Source organism: Trichosurus vulpecula, chromosome X (genome assembly GCF_011100635.1).
Source record: "Trichosurus vulpecula isolate mTriVul1 chromosome X, mTriVul1.pri, whole genome shotgun sequence".
Taxonomy (NCBI): domain Eukaryota; kingdom Metazoa; phylum Chordata; class Mammalia; order Diprotodontia; family Phalangeridae; genus Trichosurus; species Trichosurus vulpecula.
Genome location: NC_050582.1, coordinates 3,397,230 through 3,421,960, shown reverse-complemented (window position 1 = coordinate 3,421,960; position 24,731 = coordinate 3,397,230). Strand labels below are relative to the sequence as shown.

The 24,731-nt window shown below is 53.3% G+C and overlaps 1 protein-coding gene across 1 annotated transcript; it reads left to right on the top strand.

The window, feature by feature from the left end:
* On the top strand, nucleotides 1-24,731 carry CAPN6 (calpain 6). Its single transcript, XM_036740087.1, has 13 exons — nucleotides 1-169; nucleotides 5,223-5,402; nucleotides 11,526-11,657; nucleotides 12,297-12,505; nucleotides 13,163-13,355; nucleotides 14,382-14,575; nucleotides 15,271-15,348; nucleotides 17,587-17,782; nucleotides 20,878-21,000; nucleotides 21,099-21,301; nucleotides 21,702-21,823; nucleotides 22,784-22,920; nucleotides 23,059-24,731. The coding sequence occupies exons 2-13, from the start codon at nucleotides 5,238-5,240 to the stop codon at nucleotides 23,239-23,241; spliced, it is 1,935 nt and encodes a 644-aa protein (XP_036595982.1). The 5' UTR covers nucleotides 1-169; nucleotides 5,223-5,237; the 3' UTR covers nucleotides 23,242-24,731.

The following is a 24,731-nucleotide window of genomic DNA, read 5'->3' as shown; positions in this document are numbered from 1 at the left end:
AAGATCAATTCCTGGCTGCCTAAGCTGGACAACGGTTCCCAAACTTGCTCAGCAGAGCTTTCCCCTGCACACAGAGCTTGGTACGGCCCAAAGAATTGTCAGTCTCTGCCTCAAGTGGGAAAGTTTCCTGTGACTGCCGACAGTCCGGACCGGAGGTTTCCTAAACCAGGTAAGTCCTGGGGACCCTGGGCACAGGCCACCCTGGCTCTCCAGGGAAGCCCCGGGCTCAGCTGCTGGTTGGACAGGACAAGGCTGGACAGCATTTCTGAGATCAGCGCAGCTGATATAGGACTGGCTGAAAGGAGCCGCACTTCTGTGGCAGGCAGGTAGTGAGGGCGATCCCTGGGCCACGGGCCAGCCCCCGGTCAATACTTTGGTGAGCTGCCAAGGCTTAGGAGGAGGGAGATACTGAAGGGTCAAGCCCAGCTCTGCAGTTTCCAAGTTGGCTGACTCGAATTCTTTAACTTGATTCTTTAATTCTTCATTCTTAAAAATGAAGAGATTCCACTAGCTGGCCTCCAACATCTCTGCCAGCTCTCAATCTAGGAGCCTGGGGAAGTTTTCTCTATAAAGAGCTGGCTAACAGAGGTAGATGCCTCAACACACCTTAGGATCCTAGACTTTAAGCTAGCAGGGACCCATTCAGTCCACCTCTCTCACTTTGCAGATGATGAAGCTGAAACCCAGAGAGAGGAAGTGATTTGCCCAAGGCCCCTCAGGAGGTTCCCCCAAGACCTCTCAGGAGGTTCCCTCAAGGTCCCCCAGGTGGTCTCCCCAAGGTCTCCTGGGCGGTCCCCCCAAGGTCTCCTGGGTGGTTCCCCCGAGGCCCTCCGGACGGTCCCCCCAGGTCCCTCCAAGCGGCAGAACCCCAGAGCCAGAAGCTAAATCCAACATTCTTTCCACAACATTCGCAGCTTCCCAGTCCCCAGTTAGCTTGCAGTAAGGTGCCCTGGCTCCACGAACTGCCTCTTCTGAGCAGTCTGCTCTGGCGCTCCTGGGGACTGGGGAGCTCCCACAAACAGGATCGAATCCTCCCCGCCCCCCTGCCCCAAAAGGTCCTCAGTTTCTGAGACTGGCTCCTCCAGCCACTCTCCCCTTTCACGAGTTTTAGAGTGTGAAGGACTCTTGGAAATTGCATCTGGTCCGATGCCCACATTTTCATTTTATAGATTCATAAAGCAGGTCCGGAGAGGCAAAGGGGATTGGAAAGTCCTACATTGGAATTCCAAACCCGGCAGCAGCAGGCTTCTGTGCGTCTCTCGGGTTGCTGCTGCCTGGGCTGCCTGGGCTCCTGTTCCCTAATGAGTGCCCTGTTCTGCATCCTGGATCCCCCCCAGCCCGTTCTCACAATCCCCTCAACAGCTGGGAAGTGCAGAGCAGAGCCCGGGGCATGGCAGGATCTCGGGGCTTAGGAGGCAGCGTCTAGAACGTAAGGTCCAAGAGAAGTCAAGAATCAGGGCTCTCCTTGGTGGCTGGTGTTTAGGGAGCATGTCAAATTATGTTGCGGGAGAAAGAGCCCGATGACCTGCGTTCAAATCCCGAACTGCCACTCACTGCTCGGGTGATTTGGGGGAAACCTCATCTGTAAAATTAGGGGTCTGGCCTCTAAAGCCCCATCTCTCTGTAGACCTAGGACTCAGCCATGTCGGACTGGAGCCTCAGCCTCTCTTCCCTCCGGCTTTTCCCACCCCCAAAGCTGAGCCCCTGTTTCCACCCTGGAGGAGCTCAAATCGGGGCTGGAGATGGTGGGGGACGACTCAGTGACCATGAGCTCAGGCCATGGCATAGGCAGCGCTTGCTGCCCTTCAGTATCTCTAAGCTCAGCGGCCAGGCAGCAGGCTCCCTGGGCAGGTCCTCCCCACCACGGGCCTTGTGTTCCAATGACCAAGGTCTCTTTTCAAGGTCTCTTCCTCCCCTCCTCTTTCCTCCCTCCCATTTGTTTTCTCTGCCACTGCTTGGAGCGCCCTGTCGGTGCCACTGTCCCCAGCTAAGCTCCCTACTTTCTGCTCTGCCATGATTAACCTCTGTGGGGAATCAATTTCCCTTTGAAAAAGACTTGAGTCCATTTGAACCCATTTCTGAGCCATTCCTGGGAGGGGAAAAAAAGGGAAAGATGAAAGGCAGCATCTCAGGCTGCTTCAGAGGAGAAAGAAACTAGCACCAGGGGAAGTCTGCTGAGCCCCTCTGTGGGCCTCAGGTTCCTCATCTGTAAGAGGAGAGGCTTGGGTTAAATGATATTTAAAGAAAGCCCCTTCCAGCTCTAAATTCTACGAAATCCTATCCGTTTTTTGGGCTAGAAGGGACCTCAGAGGCTGTACAGTCTAACTACCTCGTGGTACTGATGGGGAAACTGAGGCCCAAGGAGGGGCAGTCACTCATTCAAGATTTCAGAGATTTAGAGCTGGAAGGGGCTTTAGACAACAGTTCATCCAGTCCCTTCCTTTTTGCCACAGGGGAAGCACGAGGGGCCCAGAGTCAGGCAGTTAGCAGCGGAATTTGAAGCCAAATCCTCTGACCTGCATTGTGCTGGCTCCCTTGGGCTAAGGCACCATCAAGAAGACTGGCCTTGCCTGGCTCTGTCAGGGACTGAGGCCAATACAGGGGGCTCCCTCTGGACCAGGCAGGCACTGGGCTCCCAAAGAGCCAGAGGAATGGGGCTACAGGCCCAGAGCCAAGCACACATATACACACACACTATACACATGCCACACACACACACACACACACACACCACACACATATACTACACACATGCCATACACACCCCACACGCACACACCATACACATGCCACAGACACACACATATAACACATAGGACACACACATACACACCCCACACAGAACACACACACACTACACCACACACATACATACTTATACACTAGCTCAGTCGTGTAAGGAAACAAGTCTCTGGCCCCCAGGGCCAGCACAGCAGGAGAATGAGGACAGTCAGGCAGCCAGAAGCCAGCAGTAACCAGCAGGGGGAAAGGCTTTGCAGCCCCTCTGGAGTCTGGCCTTTTCCCAGGGGGTACCGTGGTGAGGCTCCGGAGGTAGCTTCCCCAGCAGCCTCTTTGGATTCCTCAAAGTACTGGTTCTTGGCAACCTTGCCAAGTACAAGAAGTACCTGGTTAGCCCAAAGGGTCAGGATAAGGGATGTTTTGGTTAATTGGGTATTCTGGTTGTACTGGGTCAACCTGGCACAGTCTGGTTTCCCCAACAGGTTACTAAGCCACTAACAGCTTGCTCCAAGGATCTCCCTGAGACTATAAATTGCAGCGAAGGTACCTGGCACATAGTAGGCCCTTAATAAATGTTTATTGAATGAATGAATATGCTTTAAATACAATTGTTATCATCCCCGTTCTTTAGATAAAGAAACTAAGGCAAACAGGCTAAGTGACTTGCCCAGGGTCACACTGCTAGGAAATGTCTGAGGCTGAATTATGAACTCAGGTCTTCTTGACTCTAGGCCCAGCACTCTTTCCACTCTGCCATACCAGGTAAACCACGGGGCTGGGAGAATCTGTTATCCCCCTCAGGTAGGCTGGTGAAGCTGGAATGGAGGGGGTGGCTGGAAGTGGGTCAGAGAAACTAGGAAGGAGCAAGGCTGGGAAGGAGTGGGGCCTATATGTCCCCTGCTTCCTTCATGGTTGGCTCTGGGCAGTCACCAAGCCTCAAGGTTGGAGTCAAGGGAGAGCCACTGTGGTCTGGTGCTTGTCAATGGACAGATCTTGGAGACCAGGGCAGAGATAAGACACTTCAGCTACACTGGAACCAGGTAAGAGGGTTTGGAGCAAGACTTTGGGGGAGGGTCTAGATGGCTTCTAGTTTTATTAGGAGCCACCACTAATACCCTGTATGCATCAGCAGCTATTGAAGAATATAAATCCAATAAGACACACTAGAAAATAATAGTGATGCGGAGCAGCCTTGCTCCCCTTCCTTCATGTCTAGAGCATGAAGACTGGACGCATTTGCTACAAATGGGTCTGAGTATAAGTCTCGTTCTGATCAGCCAGTAAATATCAATCCTGGCCAGAGTCATCTGGCTAATGTGAAATCTCCGGCCTGCTAGAGAGGGTCTGCTCGTTCAGACGGAGGCCTTGACACGTGGCGATCGAGCGGTAAGAGCGTTGCCTGTTTTTATCAGCCCTGATTATCAGCCTATTTGTGACAATATTAACTTAAGCCCGTGGCAACGTTAACCAGTTGCTGGATTTTAGCCTTGCTAGGGCCAGACTCTGGATATTCTAGCACGGCATGAAAGGACATGCAGGATCCGAGCAAATGTGTCAATTTCGCCTGATTGTGCGCCCAGTGGGGATTACTGGCCATCAGCACCCTATCTTTGAGAAGCAAGCACAGGCTCCAGAAAGCCTTACTATCGCTCCAAAGCGACTTAAAAATAAGGTGCCTCGCATCAGAAGTTGTGAAAAAGAGCTTAGGTAACTGGGCCAATGGTCTATGAAGGGCAGGAATTCCAGTCAATGAGATAGCGGCTCTGCTTTTGGGCCTGAAACACAGGACTCGATCTTCCCTACAATTTCCTCTTTTCATTCTCCCGCTCTCCCTCTTATTGGTGAAAAAGGACTGCCCCGCTGACCTTGGCACACAAGTTCTAGCTGTGTCTCCCATTCTTCTGAGGCTATTTGCCAGTCTCAGTTTCTAACTCAAGCCTGCACAGCCATTCAGAAGATGCCCAGTGCACTCACCTGTTAAATGGGGATAAATGATATCTCTACTATGAGAGATGCATCTTCCCATATAAATGGGAGGATTTTGTACTCACAGAGGACTAGAGCGCTGTACTCCGTCATGACTCCAGACCAACCACTGGCCTCATGTGCGTTTGAGACTGCCTGAGAATAGCTTACTGGCATTTCTATAGGGCTTAACCTTTTCCAAAGCAGTTTAGAGACATGTCAGATGAGCTTCCAAAGAACTCTGGAGTTAAGGCCCCACCCCCGCCCCCACCTTGTTTTTTACCTGGACCTATGATTTTCCCCACTAAGGAAAGTCCCTCCACCAGTACACATCAACACCCACTCTGCAACTTTGAGTCCTGAAGGATTGTCCAGGGCACTCTATTGTGCAGCGCAGTATTGTTCTTGTCTTGAATGGCGCAGCTTCCAGCATCTTCCGGTCAGTCTCAGCCCGGCCTACTTGCTAAGTGTCTGCAGCCCTTTTCTCCATTGTGAAGTGAATGTTGTTCTCATTGTAGCTGGAGATCGAAATCATGCTTGCTGTGGTGAAACCTTTTAAAGGCCAGAAGTACCATGAGCTCAAGCAGGCGTGCCTCCGACAGCACCAGCTCTTTGAGGACCCTGAGTTCCTTGCTGGCAATGAGTCCCTCTTCTTCAGCCGCCGCCTGCCAGGCCCAGTGGAATGGAAGCGGCCCAAGGTAATGACTCAGATCAGCAGGTAGGTTGGGGCCACGCGGTGGCGTGTCAGGGAGCTGCAGCTAGCACCCTGTGGTCCAGGAGATGCCAAAGTTAGGAAAGGAATGAAGCCTAGTCCTGATACCCTCTTCCCTTCCTCTTTGCCAGGAGATAGGGTCACAACACCTCAAATGAATTCTCAGTCCTCCTTACTTCTAGTGGAGGAAGGGGGCGCTCAAGCAATGGGGTCCTGTTAGAAGTGACAACATCCCTTGTGGAGATCCAAATCCATGATCATTGACCCCTCAGCGCCGAGGACCTTAACAAAGATGCCAGCAGAGGATGGGTAAAATCCACCCAGCCCCTCTGCCTTTTTAATCTGGTAACCCTTAGGGAGGCAGTGTGGTAGGATGTACTCCAAATCCTGGCTGGGACTGTGCGCCTCACTGTCCTCCTCTGTCAAATGAAGGCATTGGACCAGATGACTTCTGGGGTCTCTCCTAGCTTTAAATCCTATGAAATGAAGTCTAGGATTTGAACTAATGCGAGAGGTCAGCACCAAAAGGAGATGAGAGCGTGGGCTGGTCCACCAGAACATGGAAGGGCCCTCGAGTTTGTCGCATTGGAGCCCATTGGAGGGTTGGCTGAAGAAGTCACTCCTAGCCTCAGGAGGGAGATGACAAGAGCCCAAGATTCCACACAATAGAGTGTGAACAGTCCTGGGCCAGAGGGCCAAAAGACATCAGAAGGCCTTGGCAGCTTACTGGCTATGATATCGACAGCAATGACAGTGGCTCACACATGGGCAGCATTGGCAGTCCTTTGCATACAGTACCAGGTGCCACAGGTGCTGCCGGAGAGGGAACAGTGGGCAGTGATATAGTCCTACCCTGATGTCCCTGGAGGCAGAGCCCGCCAGGGGGACTTCATTGCCCAGGTGGCCAGTGGGGAGCAGATGTGATGAGTGAGTGACAGGGCCATGGCAGGGGAGAGAATAAGTTGGAAAGGCCAGGGGCCACCCAAAGGTGAGGGCCCAGCTTCAGAGCAGGGCAGCCTTGGCCCAGAGGGAATGGAATGTGGCCTTGCTTCCTAGTAGGTCAGTGGGTCTGCAGGGCTTCCTTCCCTTGCCCACACCCCCTCCAGCCCCTACTTCCTCAGGACCCTAGGGGCTGAGAAGAGATGACTAAGGGTTTTGGCTCCTATGCTACTGCTGGCTCTGCTCAGTGTCTCGGGGGCCCGGGCAGGAACTCTGTTAACCCAGGTCAAGGCTGAGTTAAAGCACATTGCTTAAGCCTAGGCCCAGATATGAGAGGTGCAGACCCAGGCCCAGGTTCCTCTCCTGACTGCCTACAGCTGGGCCGAGGGATCAGTGGGGGCTGCTGCCCTCCTTCTTGTACTGGGCAGCTGGCAGCCAGGACCAATTAGAGCTCTCCCTGGGTGGCCATGGTCTGATCGGGATTCATGCTCCACTGAGACTTTGGAGCCTAGAGCTACTGACTGAACCCTCCATCCTGGGGTCAGAGCTGGAGTCCACAGTTAGGAGGGACTGCAGAAGCCATGGAGTCCAACCCTCTCATCTCACAGAAGGGGAAACTGAGGAAGCCCAGAGAGGGCAAGGGATTTATCCAGGTCACCCGGCCAGCTCAGAAGTACTAGAGCCTTTTCACTCTACCTTTACTGGGAATGCAGAGGTCAGAGCCCAAGGCCCATAGCAAGTCAGCTGATCACTTTCCCAGGCTATCCTTAGGGCTAACCAGGGCCCACCTCTCTCCACAAAATTTGAGCCTAGTTCCCAGCCCTTCCTCTCTGCCCCACCCTCCTTCATCCAAGCCCCTCCTTGGCACCATCACCTAGAGGCCCACTCCCCACATGCCTCTGCAAAGAGCCCCAGCATCCTGTCATGGCTCTCTCTCCCATACTGCCTTGGAACTGTACTTTCCCATGCTATCCAAGAGGCACCAGAGTTTCTATCTGTTTCCTCCCCTCCTCCTCTTCCAGTCCTTGCCAGCCCATTCTGAGCCTCCCTCCCACGTCGGTCCCTCCTATCGCCTTTGCTGAGCTCCTGCCAGACGTTGAGGGGGCTCCAGAGCAGGGGAGGCTGGAGGTACGCCAGGTTGAGAAAGCATGTGACCCCTCTGACCCTCCGGCCTCTAGGACTAGGAGTTCCTTGGTGCAGCCCTGTGAGCTCATTGGCATAGGAAGCTCCCAGTGGCAGCTGGGGAGTGGGGAAACTGTCCCCACCAACGGAGACTGGTGACACATCAGCACCTCAGCCCGGGGTCCCACATCTAGTGAGTGTTGGGAGGGGGAAGGGGAGGACTTGAACCCAAGCCTCCTTACTCCAAGTCTGCTGTTCCATTCAGTCCACCGTGCTGCCTCTCATTAGAACAACAAGAAGAATAGCAAATGGTAAGGCTAGATTCCTAATAATGATTACAACAGTGCTTGAATGCTGCCTGCATTGAAATGTTTTGTTTCTTTGTGGGAAGGCCGGAGCTTGGCTTGGCCCCCATGTCCTTGGACACTGCTGAAGGCTGAGGGCTAGGGGCCCTGGACAGGGTGAGGCTCTGTTGAAGAGGCTGACTCCAAGGCCAGGCCGGGCCGGGCCAGGCCGGGCCGGAGGGAGAACATTCATTTCAGGGAGGAGCAGGGAAGAGAACGTTTGGGAGTCGAGGGGGGGTGGGACACAGAGGTTAGCTGAAGCACTTAGTAGGTACTTTCATGTCTCTGTGTTTGGGTCTCCTTCCTCTCCCCCTCCCCTCTGTGAGCTCCAAGAGGACAGGGACCCTAGTCTAACTTAACTTTGCTTAAGCGCACAGTGGGTGCTTATTTTAAATATAGTTTGTAATTCATCAAATGAGTGAACACTTCCATGACTTTACAAATATTCTCTCCTTTGATCCTCACAACAACCCTGCATTTTACAGATGAGGAAACTGAGGCAGACAAAAGACAAGAGTGACTTGTCCAGGGCCACACAGCTACTAAGTAAGGCAAGATTCGAACTTGTCTTCCTGAATGAGTGAATGAATGAATGACTTGGTCTGTCATGGAATGAATGAATGAATGAATGAATAGATGGATAGATGGACGAATAAATGACCTGGTCTGTCATGGAATGGATGAATGAATGGATGGATGGATGGATGGATGGATGGATGGATGGATGGATGGATGACCTAGTCTGTCATGGAATGAATGGATGGATGGATGGATGGATTAATGGATGGATGGATGGATGGATGAATGAATGACCTGGTCTGTCATGGAATGAATGAATGAATGGATGGATGGATGAATGAATAAATGAATGACCTGGTCTGTCATGGAATGGATGGATGGATGGATGGATGGATGGATGGATGGATGGATGGATGACCTGGTCTGTCATGGAATGAATGAATGAATGGCTGCAGGAGGGAAAATGGCAGCTCACTGAGAGCAGGAACAGCACTAGCCTGGGCTTTGCTTGCACAGTGTCTGGCATGGTTCCAGGCCCATCAGGTATTACAAGAATACTTGGTGGCTAGCTTCCTACACATTGTTTGATTGGCCACTTTCGGACTGGTCCAGACTTAGGGGAAGGCATCAAGGAGAGCCATCCCCATCAGAGGCCAGCACTGGTGGACATTGGGTCTGGGCCCCCCAGATACATCTCAGGATCATAGAGTTAGACAATCTACTTCAACAGCCCCTCCATTTTACAGATGAGGAAACTGAGGCCCACAAAGATGTTAGGTGACTTGCAAGTAGAGACATGATTCAAACCTAGGTCCTCTCTCCCCAGCACCAGGGCGCTTTCCACTACACCACACTACCTCTCCTTAAATCAAGCTGAAACTTTCTCCCATTGTACCTCCAGTGCCTACCATAGTGCCTGGCATAGTGCTGGCACTTAATAAATGATTGATTGCCTTCTTTTAGTGCCAAGCAAAACTATGTCTACAGGTGACCCCAAAAGAAACAAAACACAGGAAATTGAACCCATAACTTTGGCCTCCGTTCCACCACATTCTCATTAACCCAATGGGCAAGTTCCCCCCTCACCCCTTTATGCCTTAGTTTCCTCCTCTAGAAAATGAGGGGGATTGGACTTGGTGAGCTCTAAAATCCTCAGCTCCTTCCCTGCCTGAGCCTCAGTTTCCCCATATGTGAAAATGCCTTCCAGTTCTGCAATCCTATCATCTTCCACTTTGCTCAACTGGATGAGACCTCTCCCCTGGCAGCCTCAAGCAAGCAGCTCTCACTTCCAAGAGAAAAGGTCACATTCTCAGTCTGGGATCTCATCACTCCCACCCAAGTGTTCCTGAGGGTTTTCCATGATGGACCAAACCCACATGGCTGGCAAAGCCCCAGGCTCTGGGTGTCCTCCCTCCTCCCCATCTCAGGTTTGGCCACGGAGGCTGTTTACAGGCTCTGGGCTGGGGCTACCAGTCCTCATTCACTCCATGGCTCCAGGCAGAGAAGGGCACCCCAGAGATCCGGGAGAGAGGCAAGCTGTCATGCTGTCTGCATCTCTGCTGGAGTGTTTGTGCGTGCGTGCGTGCGTGCGTGCGTGTGTGTGTGTGTGTGTGTGTGTGTGTGTGTGTGTATGTGAGTGATTGTAGATGTGGAAGCATGTGGATGTATGAATGTGTGTGTGGAGGAGTGAGGATGAATAGATCGAGTGTGAGTGATTGTGTGAAAGTGTGAGAATGTGTGTGTATGTGTGAGTGATTGTGTGAAAGTGTGAGTGTGTGTGTGTGTGTGTGTGTGTGTAAATGTGAGGGAGTGTTCAGGGGTCCTCAATTGTCTAGTCCAGCTCTAATTTTATGATTCTATAATCCAATGAGGCTATGTGAGTGTATGTCAGAGACATAAAGTCAGAAAGACAGAGACAGAAAGGCAGAGACAAAGATGGAAAGACAGAGACAGAGACAGAAATCTATCCCCTCTCTCTTGTCACTAACTCTCCCTCTTCTCTCTCCACTCACTTCCTCAGCCAGTCCAAGCCACCCAAGGGTGGGCCTGCTCACAGACGGCCTTTGGGGGCAAGCTTGGCCCCTGTCTGAGCTTCAGCTCCCGCCTCTGTAAAACAGAATCCCAGAATGTCAGAACTGGAAGGATCCTCAGAGGCCCAGAGAGATGAAGGCACTTGCTAAGTCTCTTCCCTGCACTCCTAGTGCTCTTGCCTGGTCCATTGACCACATTTGCCCACAATGGTCCCTGAAACACCTCTCCCTTTTACACTGTTGTTACAGCTAGAGAGAGGGAGAGTCCACAGTACCCAGGCCCAAGACAGTGGCCAAGCCAGCCCAATGGCCAGTCTGAAGTGGCCCCACTTTGCCATTTGAAAAGTTGCCCCCCACAAAAGAAGGAGGGCTTGGCTCAGTCTGCTCACTAGGCTGCTTTTGCATTCCTGTAGTCTACCACCATCCCCGGAAATCATTTGACAAACAGCCTGGCCCTGCAGCAGCACAGCTGGGCCAGCACAGCTGGGAAGCTTTAGGGGCCTCCCTTCCATAACCCTGACTAACCAAGACATCAAAATATATGAGTGCGATCTCTCTCCCCTGACCCCCAGTCTGGTAAGGTGGGCGGCCCCCAGTGAAATGACCCATCTGCGTTCTGTGGCCCTGATACTCTGCCACCAAGGGCCTCCCGCCACCACCACCCTGGCCACCACATTCCTCCCCAAGCCTAGACAGAGGTACAGCCAAAAAGAGGAAGGGAGAGGCAGCGGCCCCATTCCATCCTTTGAAAACCCTAGCCACTGAGGTGCCATTTGGTGGCCCACTTCCTAGCCTAGGCCCTGTCCCCATCCACCTACCCAGCTAGCATGAACACAAGGCCTCAGGGTCCAGGAATTTTGGCTCCATAACTGACCCACCGCGTGCCCTTGGGCACGTCCTTTCTCTAAGACTCAGTTTCCCCCTGCTCCCCATTAGCACCAAAGCTCTCTGTTATCCTGTTGCTCCCTCACTCACACACACTCAAATGAGTCAATACTCCTCGGTTCCCTCACTCATTCACGTACTCCCAAGCTCACTTCTGGCAGGAGGGTTCCTCACTGGCAGAGACTCTGCCGTGACCAGAAGGAAGCCGGGAAGGTGAGGCCTGGAAGGGGCCTCCTGTGTGAAGTCCTAACAGAGCTGCCTTCGTTCCAGGACATCTGTGACAACCCACACCTGTTTGTGGGTGGGATCAGCTCCCACGACTTACATCAAGGAAAGCTGGGGAATTGCTGGTTCGTAGCAGCCTGTTCTTGCCTGGCCCTCCAAGAATGTCTCTGGAAAAAGGTAATTAATGGTAATTAATGGCCTTGGCCACGGAACGGCATGCACACACTTCAGAGTCGCTTCCAGCCTATGATGGGGTTTGTCCCAGTGACGGGGACCAGCTGCTCCCTTCCTCTTACTGAGGCCAAAGCAAGTGGGCTTGCTCCAGGCTCCTGGAGCCCAGGAGGAGTCTGCATTGGGGTTAGACTGTTGGGAGGCTGGGGACAAGAGACTGGGAGAAAAGCTTGGGCAGTGCCATGTCCTGGAGGCCCAGACAGAGCCAGAGCCCTCAGCACATAGATGTCAGTGGGGTAAGGAGGAAATGAACGGGTGAAGGTGTAAAGAAATGAGTAAGTGGATGAATGTGTGAGCCACTGAGGGGACTGAGACAATGAGTAGCCTAGATGCAAGTGGCCTCTTGTAGCCCTAGGCCTGTCTCTGTCCTCAGGTGCCCATCAGAACCAGTGGGAATTGTGTATTCACATTCAGCATATCCCTGCCCTGTCTCTGGCTGGCAGAGTCATTTCTTGGCACTCTGGTCAGTGGTGCCCAGGACTACAGCCGAGGCAGCTCAGGGATAGCTATGGTCTCCTCATGGATACATTGGCATGGCAGGAGGAGGGGGCGTCAGCTGTGCTATTGCCAATCCCTTGTGCCCAGGTGATCCCCGAGGCAAAGGAGCAGGACTGGGACTCTCGAAGGCCTGAGAAATACGCAGGAATATTCCACTTCCGCTTCTGGCACTTTGGCGACTGGACTGACGTAGTGATTGACGACCGTCTGCCCACCATCAATGGGGAGCTGATTTTCTGCCACTCCAATGTGCCCAATGAATTCTGGAGTGCCCTGCTGGAGAAGGCCTATGCAAAGTAAGCCCTGCTGGGAAGCCAGGAGTGGGGAGAGCAGAGGTTGAGGTGGCCTACTGGGCAGTAGGAGCCTCCCTTCACCCTGGGCTTCATTGTTGTCCAAACACCTGTATCTGAGCAGAAGCTGGGCAGGAGCTAAGGCACACACTCCCAGATGCCCAGAAGAGCAGCACCAGCCAGCACTGGCTTCTCCCCATGTCCCTAATTCCTTCACTGTTTGCAAGGGGCAACTGAGGCCCAGTCAGGGCAAGGGGATCCATGCCACAGATCATCACCTCAAGCACCATGAGGTTCCATCCCCTTGACATACAAAGAACAAGGCAGAGAGCAGGCAGGGATTAGCAGCATTGCTTTGACAGGAGTGAGCCCAGAGGTCCTGGGCTAGGTTTGAAGGACCCTAGCACCTCTTCCTCCCCCTGCCATGGGGGCATGGGCACTCTAAGGACATAGGGTCTGGCCTTCCTGGCCTCCAATCCATGTGTCCTGGCACATTAGGGAATCCCATGTTTTGCTGACACTCTAGATCCCAAACCCTGCTGGGAAGGGAGTCCCAGGCAGGGGACAGAATGGCCAAGGCCTCCCTATGTAGGAAGGAGGCCAGCACCAACTGCCTCCTCTCCTCCCCTTCGTCTCCCCTCTCCCTCCGACTTCTGCTCCCAGGCTGGTGGGCTGTTACGAGGCTCTAGATGGCGGGAACACCGCGGACGCCATCACAGACTTCACGGGAGCCGTGTCTGAAACCATTGACCTGAGGAAGGGCAATTATGGAAAGCTCCTCCTGGAGCAGACCAAACTCTTTGAGGATCTGTTCAAGGCCCACAACAGAGGGGGCCTCATCAGCTGCTCCATCCTGGTACGTTGCTTCCCAAGCATTAACGGGCACAGATGATCCCCAGTCCAGGCCTTCTTGAATGAATTCATGCATGCATGAATGTGTGAATTAATGAAGTGACTGTGTGAATGAGGTGGAACAAGGGAAAGGTAAGCTGGGGGAGGACGAAGTCCCAGCAGCAAAGAGCAGACATCCAGACACACTGCATAGCACCTGAGTCTGTGAAAGAAAGAGCTATCCGATCAGCCCAAGAACGCCATAGGGACCCAAGTGTGGAGGCCATTAGGGAAGAGGTAGCCAGGCCCTCAATGGGGTCTTGTTATTGCCAAATGTGGCTCACCAGGAAGGCCAGGCTGAGGGATGGGGCTGATACTGGCCAAGACCTGGGGGAGCCAGCTTTGAGCATCAAGGACAGGCAGCAGGTGATCCAAGGAGCACTGCCCCAGGCTCACCCCTATATCCACTGAGATAAGTCTGGCCACCACCTCCTTCCTTGGCACAAAGTAACCAGTGACATAAGGCTGACCTAAAAGCGAGATGTTTGCTCATGCCAGGCTTCTGGATGCGGCCCAGAAAGGAGCCATGCTCAGACTGAGAGTCGCAGAATGAGACTGGGTCCAAGGTCGGCCAGCCAGTCTAAGCCATCCCAGAAGAGCATTCAGGGCCCACAACCTCCTCTGCATGGAGACCTCTAGTGAGGAGGCAGCCAATAGCCCTTTGGAAAGGTTTTCCTTAGAGTGAGCCTAGCTCTTTCTGAGCTCCGTGCTCCAGGCCTTCATAGGGCTCCCTCCAAGAGCTTTACAGTAGATTCCTCCAGGCCCTGTTCAGATGAGAGGCTTTTGCCCTCCCACACTGACCCAGCAGAGCCCCTGAATAGAGAATAGAGATCAGAGTGGGAGGTAAGTGTGTGTGTATATGTGTGTGTGTGTGTGTGTGTGTGTTTGTGTGTGTTGGAGGTACAGGGGAGGTGGGTTGGAGGGATGGAGGGAGGAGTGTCAGGGTGAGGCCTAACACTCTTTGTGCCCTTCTGGGTTCTCTGAATTGTAGCCTGACATTGCCAATGAGCGTCAAGGAACCACTGAGCAGGGTCTAGTGAGGGGCCATGCCTACTCAGTAACCGACATCCGCAAGCTGCGCCTTGGAGGACGACTCCTGGCTTTCTTCAAGGCTGAAAAGCTGTTCATGATCCGGATGAGGAACCCATGGGGAAAGCGGGAGTGGAGTGGGCCCTGGAGTGACAGGTGAGCCTGCTGTCCTGGGCCCTCTGCCCTGGGCCCTCATTTGGCCTCGATGAGGCAGCAGAGATTCATACTTGCTCTCATTCCTCCACCATTTTCCACATTACAAAGCACTCTCCTCACAACACTCGTAGGACATAGGACCCATTTACAAACAGAGTAAACTGAGGCCCAGAGAAGTCACATGACTAGTAAAAGAACTGGGACCTGAAGCCATGTTTCTTGACTCCAATGCTCTTTCTACTGTAGTCCAGGTCCTGCTTTCTCACTCTCTCACGGTTGCCCATGAAGTGCCCAAGTCCCATCATTTTTGCCCCTGGTGACTATGGGCTCAACCCCTCCTAGGCCCACGGTCAATGCCTTGCTCTTTGTGAGACTCAAAGCAGGTCCCTCATTAGGCGAAGGAAGAAGATGATCCCAGAGATTCTGATATTCCATGTTTAGGGAACCTCTCAAGTCCAGCATCCTCCGTACTATGCCCTAAGACCCCTTCTGGATCTCATGTTCTATGTCCTAAGTTGGTGAGAAATATATGAGGCCTTCCCAGGGATGAGGTCCAAGGAAGGACCACAAGGTCTATGGAAGGACCATGAGGTCCATGGAAGGTCCATGAGGTGCAAGGGAAGGTCCATCCCCTCTGCCATGGGCTGATGGAGGGCTTGACCGTGGATCTAATCCCTCCATTCTCTGTCCTTTAGCTCTGAGGAGTGGCAAAGAGTGAGTGAAGTGGAGAGGAAGAACATGGGACTCAATGTGACGGATGATGGAGAATTCTGGTGAGGAATGGGGCCTTCTGGCCTGATTGCCTGGGAGGCAGCAAGATTGCTCAATGGGCCTGGAGTCAGGAAGACCTGAGTTCAAATGTGACCTCAGACACTAGCTTTGTTACCCTGGGCAAGTGATTTCACCTCATAACCTGGCCTCCTCCTACTTTTCCAGTCTTTTTATACCTCCCTCCCTGACACATATTCTTCAATCCAGCTACATCTACATGCTCCTTGGCATCCATTTCCAGTCTCCACTCCTTTGCACTGGCTGTGGCCCAGGTCTGAAAGGTTCTCACTCCTCACCTCTTCCCCTTATTTTCCTTGGCTTCCTTTGAATCTCAGCTCAGATCCTGCCTTTCCCAGTCTCCCCACTGCTAGTGCCTTCCCCTCTGAGATTGTCTTCCATCTGTTTTTTTCTATATCTTGTATATGTCCAGTTATTTGTATGTTGTGTCCCTATTGGGCTGTGAACGCCTTGAAATAGAAACTGGTTTTGCCCTTCCTTGTATCCTCAGTGCTTACCACAGTCCCTGACACATAGTAGGTGCTTAATAAATGCTCATTGAATGGCTGACTGACAGAGGTAGGTGCTATTTTTATCCCTACTTTAGAGATGAAGAAATCAAGGTGAATAACTCATCTAGGATCACATGGCTAGGGAGAATCTGAGGAACATTTGAACTCAGGATGTTCTGATTCAAGACCCAGCCTCCAGCCACTATCCTACATTTATATATGTATGTTTTTTATTTTAAATAGTATTTTATGTTTCCTATCCTACATTTACATTGAGACATTCCCTCTCTTGATCTTGCAACAATGCTGTCTGTCACATGCTGATGGTCACATGGCTACTGGGTATCTGTGGAAGGACTCAAGGCCAAGGCTTCCTGACTCCGTCAGAGAAAACATTTGGGGCAAGTTGAGAAAGGAGGGATCCCTTCATGCGGGGAGGTCTCAGGATCTCAGGAGGTGGAAGAGGGAGGATATTCCAGGGGTGGGGGTCAGAAGAGGGGGAAGAGAGAGATCAGGAATCAGGGAGCATGTGCTAGAAGAGAGAACAGGTAGAAAGGTACTGTGAAATGAGGCTGGAAAGGTGGGAGCAAGCCAGCTTGTGGTGAGCCTTAGAGAGGAGTTGGTCTTTGATCCCAAGGCTGTGGGGGGGGTCACCTTCTGCATGGAGGAGGGATTGGGGAAACCAGGGAAGATTAGGGCAAAGCTGGAGGCCAGGACAGCAGTTGGGCCCAGGAGAGTAGGGCTGATGGGGCCAGTTGTAGGCCAGAGTGGATCTGAGGTTGAGGTTGAAGAAATGGTCCAGGCCACTGGTCCCCATCCCAGACCCCAGAGCCACTAAACTGTCCTAGGGCCCTGCTGGGGGGAAGTGAGTAAGGATTGTTCTTCTAGACACATCCCAAGGATCTTTTAAGAAGTGGCAGCCTCCTCTGAGAGCCTCTGGTTCAATCCCATGCCATCACAGAGGATGAGGCTGAGTCCCAGCATAGAGAAGGGCCTGGGCCAAAGGTCACATAGCAAATGAGTGGCAAAGCCAAGGTTTGCACCCAGGGCTTTTCCTCCTACCTCGTACCAGGGGAGCACAAGACAGGGGCCATTTCCCACAGATCAGCAGAGAGGAAGGAGTGCTAGATTGGAAGTCACAGGCTTGGGTTGGAGTCCCGACTCTCCTGCTGACTCCCTGTGTGACATGAGGCAAGCCCCTTCCCATCTCTAGGCTTCAGTTTCTTTCTCTGGCCATGCTGGATAGTTCTAATAATCCTCCTTGGCTCTAGAGAATAAAAAAGGAAATGTACTTCACTCTTTTTCATAGGAAGGTGGTGGACTGTGGGTATAGGATACAGCATGCATTCTCAGAAGTGAGTAATAATGTGAAGGTATATATCCAGAAACAATTGTGTTGTAATGAAACAAAAGGCCAAAATAGCATTAGTTTTAGAAGAAAAAAAGAAATGATTGGACTAGAGCAGGGGTGGGGAGCCTGCAGCCTTGAGGCCACATGTGGCCCTCTAGGTTCTCGGGTATGGCCTCTTGACTGACTTTTACAGAACAAACCCTTTTATTAAGGGGATTTGTTCTGGGAAGTTTGGATTCAGTCAAAGGGCCCCCGCACTTGAGGACCTAGAGGGCCACATGTGACCCTGAGGCTGCAGGCTCCCCACCCCTGGATTAGACCAGCTCTCAGGTCCTGCCCGCTCCTCTAATGCTCTGCTTCCCTGTGGCTCTCCCCCTCAGGATGGCCTTTGATGACTGGTGTAACAATTTCACGGATGTGGACATCTGCCGCAATCTGAACACTTCCATCTTCAGCATCCACAAGACCTGGGAGAAGGCCGCAGTGCGTGGAGCTTGGCTACATGATGAGGACCCTCTGATCAATCGGGCTGGAGGCTGCTTCAACAACCGTGCTACATTCTTGCAGAATCCCCAGGTTGGAGCCCCCTACCCTCCTCCAGCACCACAGTCCCTTCTCAGGCCTTTAGCCGTCCTCACAGGCATCATGGGTACACCTTTCCTCTTATGCGTGGCCCATAATGGCCTTCCCTTCTGTGCTCTCTGCTCTCAGGCAACACTCGGGGGCCTGTGTACTTTCATGCAAATGCAGGCTGGTTTTCTAGTGGCATTCCAGTGACCTGCTGGAGTACAGCTTCTTAAGTGGGGAGATAATTCGAATTACTGTGGGAAAAGATCTGGGGGGGTCCCCGTGGATCACAAGCTCAATCCGAGCCACAAAACCAATGTGATCTGGAGCAGATTCAGAGGAGCATGACCAGGATGGGGAGGGGACCAAAGACCAGGCCACGGGGGGATCATTGAAGAGAAGGCTCAGGGGGCCAGGTTAGCTCTAATAAGGTATTTGAAGGGCCAGCCCATGGAAGAGGGATTGGGCCCAGAGGACAGAACTAGGCACAGCCATGGGGGGAGGGGAGGAAAGCCAATTAACAACAGTTGAATGGCCTGCACCTTGATGAAGGTGGCCAGGCCAAGCTTGGCCCAAGGGAGCTTCCCCCTCTTTAAAATGGAGGCAGGGCAGGAATGGTCTGTTCCAAACTAGCAGCTCAGAGAATTCAGAGCTAGAAGGGCCTTTAGTCTAACCCTTCATTTTAGAAAGAAGGAAACTGAAGCCCAGGGGAGGGAAGTGCCTTTGTCCAGGTGACATAAACAGCCCATGGAGGTGGGCCCCTCCCCCACTCCAGACCGCCTGTGTCCTTAGCAGCTGCACGCATATATCTAGCAGGGGATAGACACAGCCAAGCCGAGGAAAGCTGGCCAAGAAGGCCTGTCCAAGCTGGGATCAGGCCATCAGACCCCTTGGAGTACAGCCTGTCCACGAAGGCCCCTCTGCCTGCCCTCTCCCCCGCCACACACACATACCAAAGGAAAAAGAGAAGATAGCCTGTCAAGATAGAGTCCAGGTGGCACAGGGCAGCCAAGGGGTCTTTGAAACTTAGTCAGCTCCCTCCAGAGCTTATGGGCGGGCCCAGGCCTTGGGACCATCAGAGCCTGAAGAAGAGACGCTGCCTTGCTTCAAGGATCCAAAGGGCTGACATTCAGAGGAGGGGTGAAACTCTATTAGGCCCCAGCAGGCCTTGCCAGAAGTGATGGGGGGAAGAGGCAGATCTGTGCCAGGCACCAGGAAGAACTTCCTAATGGGGAGAGCTGGCCCCAAGTGGGAGAGGTTCCCCATCCTGGGAGGTCCTTAAGCAGATGCTGGATAGTAGGGAGGAGATTCTTGGGCATCCCTTCAACTCTGAAATCCTGTGACTGTGTCTTTGTTAATGTGTTTATCAAGGTATGTATGTAGCTGTGTGTATGTGAGCGTCCCAAGCTGTGTGTGCGTGTGTGCTTGTGCGTGTTTGTGTCCTTGTGTGTGTGTGTGTGTGTGTGCACTTGAGCTCGGCAAGAGTGAAGGACTATCCTTGTAGGTCCCAGGGACAGAGGAGTAGACATAGTTTCCCAGCAGGCAGGGTGGATGGGGGGGGGGGAGGGCAGGAGACAGGACACAAAACAGAATGTCCTAGAAGAATGATCTAGGACAGACACCCCCTCCCCCCCAACCTCCTGCTTGGTTTGTGTACAAACTGCCCCCAATCTTTTCCCATGTTTTTGAAACTAGCCCAAGACTCTGTGGCCCAGGGCTCTGGTGCCTCCGTTCTCCTTGGTCTCGACCCTTCTCTCCCCTGCTCCCCGCAATGAGGAGGTCTTAACATTTGCTCCCGCCTTGGTGTTGTTTACCCACTTAACCTACTAATAACCAGCAGGCCTATCTGCTTGTCACCTATCCAAGAGCCGTCTTCACCATTATTCTGGGGAGAAACCAAATGATTGCATTTCAAGTTGGCTGTGGACCTTGGCAAAGGGCCTCTCTGAACCTCGTTCCCCTTGGTAAAACAAGAATGGTTTGGGCTGGATGCTCTCTAAAGGAACTCCCAGCTCTGCTGCTCTGTGTTGTAAGGATTCAGACCTTTCTGGTACAAAACAAAGGGCTCCGAGTAACTCATCTCTGAGCTGCCTTCCAGCTCTGCCTTTCTTCATTTTAAGAAATCTGCTAGTCTCTGGCTCTCTGCTTCCCCAACCCCCATAAAATGTCATCTGCAACAACTGGAGAGGAGGAGCCATGGGTGTAGCTGTTCATTGGTTCTTCCCATCTATCCCTTCAGTACCAGGATTGCCCATTGGAAGCACTGTCCTCTGGGCTCTGGGAGCCCTTGGGGTGCTGAGGGTGTATGGCCTCTGGCTGTCTTTGCCATCTTTGCATATACATGGCAGCTGGGCCACCAGGCTCTCCAGGAGCACCATGCTAGGTTTTTCCTATGAGAAATCAGGTTTTGACTGGTTCCGTTTCCTAGGAAGTAGGTGCCTGGCCACACAGGTGGTCTGAGTCAGTAACTCCTTCCTGGTCCCATGGATACTGACTGACACCCTCCCTTAATACCTTGCCATGGCATAAGGGCACCCTTGCAAGTTGAGAAGGCCTTGAGTGTAGGCCAAATGAAGGCCTGTGTGCCCATTAGCCAAGAACCAGCCTGACTTGGCTTTGAGAGGCTCGGCGCTAGACGGCTCTAAGGGGCCACATTTTTCAGCCACTACAACTCTCAGCAAAGTCTGCAGTGCCACCTTAGTCTGATGATCTAACTGATTTCCTTGGAGTCCTGTGATCTTTGCCTGTTATCCTGGGCCTGGCAGCCTGCTGCTCATGGGGGCTACAAGAGCAGAGAGAGGGTGTGTCCCGGGGTGCAGCCGGCCTGCAGGTCTGGGATGGGGATACTTGTGTTGAGAGCCTGCCTGGCCCAGAAGCCAACCCACAGAATGTCAGCAGAAGTGACATTTCTCTGAGGCCCACTTTGCTCCCAACAATCCCTGTGGGATTGGAGAGAGAAAGCACCTGGCCCAGGGATCACAGTAAGGCCGCTGAAGAGCTCCTGGCTCTCCCAGCTCTCAGTCCCAGACCCATCCCTGCCCTGGGCCGCTTTGGACTTGGCTCAGAAATCACTGACAAAGATGCCTCTTATTCATCCCCCTCAGTATGTCTTCAACATCAATAAGGAAGAGGACAAAGTCCTCATCTCCCTGCAGCAGCGTGATCAGCGCCCATACCGCAAGGATGGCAGAGGAGACAACTACATCATTGGCTTTGAGATCTTCCGGGTAAGAGCAGGGGAAGAGAGGTCCCCTGGGCCGGTCCCACAGCCTGGCCTCTCCACCACTGCTCCTCTGGGCCTGACGCTCTCTACCCCTCATGCCAGGTGGAGCTAAATCGGGAATACCGGCTCCATCAGCTGCAGGTCCAGGAGAGGGTGGTGGGCTCCACCTATGTCGACTCCCGCACGGTGTTTCTGAGAACCATACTGAAGAAGGGCCGCTATGTCATCATCCCCACCCTGTTCCAGCCTGGCGACATCAGCGAATTCATCCTGAGGCTGTTCACCGATGTTCCCTCAGAGCTCAGGTCCTCTTCCAGAGGGACCCAAGATTGGAAAGCTAGAAAGGAGGGCCCTCGAATCCAACCCCCTTGTTCTCCAGGCCCACAGCACTGAAGCACCTTGCCCCGAGGTAGTCAGGAAGTGGGCAAAGCTAGGTTCCAAGCCAGTGCTCTTTCCACAACCTGCCCACCATTTTCCAGAGGCTTGATGTGGGAGCTGCAGGAGAGAAAAGAGCATGGGGCTCAGAGCCAGGAGGCCCAGCTTCACAGCCCGGTTCTTTTACTACCTTCATGGGCCTCAGCAAAAGGGCAGGATTGGATGAGTTCAGAAGTCCCTCGGAGCTGTCGCTCTCTGAGCTTGGGCCTCACCCAGGCCAATGAGCCAGTGAGTGGCAAGATTTTAACCCAGCTTCTCATTCCCTTGCAGGGAGCTCATGCTGGACAAGCCCGAGCCCGGGTGTAGGAGCTTCCTGTGCGGCTATCCCCAGCGAGTCACCCAGCTGAGCGTTCATAGCGTGGAGGGGCTAGCCAGACAGAACGGCTCCAGACGTACGGGTCGGGTCGGTGGGCACAGAGTTGGGGCAGGAGCAGGGTCAGGCCTCAGCAACAGGAGAGGAGGGAAGGAGGAGGGAGGAAGGAGTCCAGATGAGCAGCATCAGAGAGGAGGCTCCACTGGCCTCCAAATGCCAGCTTTGCTGCTTAATGACATCATTGATCTCATTTGAGTCTCAGAAAAGCCCAGTGATGTAGGTGCTACAAGATGAGAAAACTGAGGGTCAAAGAGGTTAAATGACTTGAGCGTGGTCTCCCTGTTAGTGAGTATGAGAGGCAGGATTAGAACCCAAGTCTTCCTATCTCTCTCCTACTTACAAGCTATGGGAACTTGGGTAAGTCAGAGGCTTGGTCTTCTCCTTTGTAAAACAAGGGGGTTGTCTCGACAATGTCTTCCAGCACTGGCAGTCTAGGAATTGAGGGCCAAACTGGGGAGGGGAGGAAACAGTTGGCATCAGAAGCCATGGGGTAGGTGGGTGGCTGACCAGCAGTGCCCTGCCTTTGGCTGAGATCCAGCTACAGGCAAGACCCGCTTTCAGGGGGCTGGGCTCTCTGCCCAGCGCTTGCCTCAAGCCCTCTGGAGCTGCTGCCAAGAATTGTGGCTGGAGCTGCTGGCCTGAGCTCCCTGGGGGCTGTGCACAATGGCCACCAGCGGCAGCTGCCCACGTGCTGCCCGGGGCCGGCGGCTCATTCCCTGCCAACAAGCAGCTCCCTCTGGCCAGCCTGCTGCCAGTGGCTGGGTCAGCTTTGTTTTGGCTGGTGCCCAAAAATGGGAAGGCCTGGGGTCTATGGAGGGCCCAATATGCGTCTATGAGAGGTGGGGGGAAGCTGTGAGGAACTTACAGTGTCACAGTGAGAGAGGAAAAGGGCCTCCGTCAAAGTCACACAATGAGTTAATGGCGAACCCCAAATGCCAGGCCCCAATGACACAGACAAGCTGCGTGGACTTTGTTTCAGGTACCAATCCCTATGTTATCATCAAGTGCGGGAGGGAGAGCGTTCGCTCCCCCGTCCAGAAAGAAACCTTCGATGCCGTTTTTGACACCCAGGCTATATTCTACCGCAAGAATCTCAAGGACCCCATTGTGGTACAGGTCAGAAGGGGCTAGTAGGGTGGCCCGAGGGCAGGGGGCTGCAGACAAGGCATCCCATCATGGCATACCCCAAGTGCCCCATGACAGGCTCAGGCCCAAACACCAAGTCCTCAAACACCTCCATCCTCACGCCTTCAGGTCTGGAACAAAAAGCTTCCATGTGACCAATTCCTGGGACAAGTGACCCTGGTAGGCGAGCCGAGCGACTCCCGGGAGCTGAGGACCCTCCAGCTTCGGGATAAGGGTGCTCCAGACGCCCCACCTGTGACCGGGCACCTCAGTCTCAAGGTGGTGTCCACTGATGACCTCATGGAGCTCTGAAAGCCTGGCCCCGGCCTCCCTCTGGTACCTTCCCTGGCCAAGTCCTCTGTTTTCTTTGTCAAGGGCCAGGGGGAGGACAGATGGGGTTAGGGGGAGGGAGGAGGAGAGAAGATTCCAGGCCCGGTTCTGCTGAGCTGGGATGGAGATGATGAGCAGTGGAAGCCCTCCTGAGCCAAGCTTGCTGATCAAGCACAAGTCATTTGAAAGTCCCATATTGTAAGCAGCCCAACTTCCTCACTCCACGGGCCAGGCCCACCTGGCCTTGTCCTGATGATTAAGGCGGTAGTCAGCGCAGGGCAGGCCTCAGGGCCCCCCATGGAGTTGGGGGGTGAAACCCACACTAACCTAGCTCCCGTCCTTCTGGCACTAACAAAGCTTTGCTTCAAAACCGCCCTGCAAGGTAGAGAACCAGGAAGTACTATTGTGGCCATCCACCGATGGAAAGAAAGGAGGTCCAGAAAAGGGTGGCCCCTTTGCCAACGCACAGTGGGCTAGAGATAGCAGGAGCTCCTCTGAGGTTTGGGGGGGACACACAGGAAGGAGGGGGTTGGGAAATGATAGTAAAAACTGACATTTATATAGAGCTTCTAACGCGCAGTGACAGGGCTTATCACCACCCCCACGTCATGGCAGGCATCATGGGCACCATGTCACAGACAAGGGAGCTGAGGCCCAGAAGGGTCAGAGGCAGAATCAGAGGCCAGATCTTCCTGGCTTCCACTCGAGTCCTCTGGCCTCTGGGGCAGCTGCCGCCTAGGAGTGGAGCCCAGTTGGGTCTCACTAAGGTGGGAACCCTTCAGGAGGCCTTTGTAAGCAGCTCTGGTAGACAGGCCTATTTGCTATGTGACATCAGGCAAGTCTTTTGTTGGGAGGAAAACACTAGGCCCAGAGTCAGAGGCCTTCTGGGGAATCTCTGGCTCCCTTGCATCCAACCAGTAGGAATGTGGCCCAGCTCCTTCCCCACTCAGGACCTCAGTTTCCCAGCTCTGTACAATGGAAAAGGCTTAGACCCAGTGACTGAGTTCTGGCATCCCTTGGGACAAGCAATGATGCCCAGAAGTCACCAGGGCAGTGTATGAGGCAGGCATCAGCCAAAGGAAGAGCTGGAACTAGCTGGACCCAAAGCCACCATGCCACCACTGCTACTTGGGTCACCTGGGGTGGGTATTGCCCTGTACTTGCAAAATAGCTTTAATCTCTGTCTTGTAGTCCCTGGCTTATAGGAGGGGAGGAGGGACAGTGGGGACCAGTCACTGGCAAAAGTGGGGATGGGTAGCCAGGGTCTGGTATCTAGTCCTGCGTTGCTCAGGGTCCCCCACACATCATGTACCCTAGGCTCCGAGGCTTTGGAGCCAGAGGGGGCAATGTGGCAGACAGCTCAGCTGGGCTGCCCCTTGGCCTTTCATCATCCTGGCTCTCCTCTTTCTCCTCAATCCCAGGCAACACTTACCCCATTCCTGCCCTGCTTTCAATAAAATCCTATCCATTCA

Coding starts and splice junctions, on each gene's coding strand:
- CAPN6 (XM_036740087.1), top strand. CDS start 5,238: ATGCTTGCTGTGGTGAAACCTTTTAAAGGCCAGAAGTACCATGAGCTC. Junction 17,783..20,877: donor CATTCTTGCAGAATCCCCAG/GTTGGAGCCCCC, acceptor CATCCCCCTCAG/TATGTCTTCAACATCAATAA. Junction 22,921..23,058: donor AGGACCCCATTGTGGTACAG/GTCAGAAGGGGC, acceptor TCACGCCTTCAG/GTCTGGAACAAAAAGCTTCC.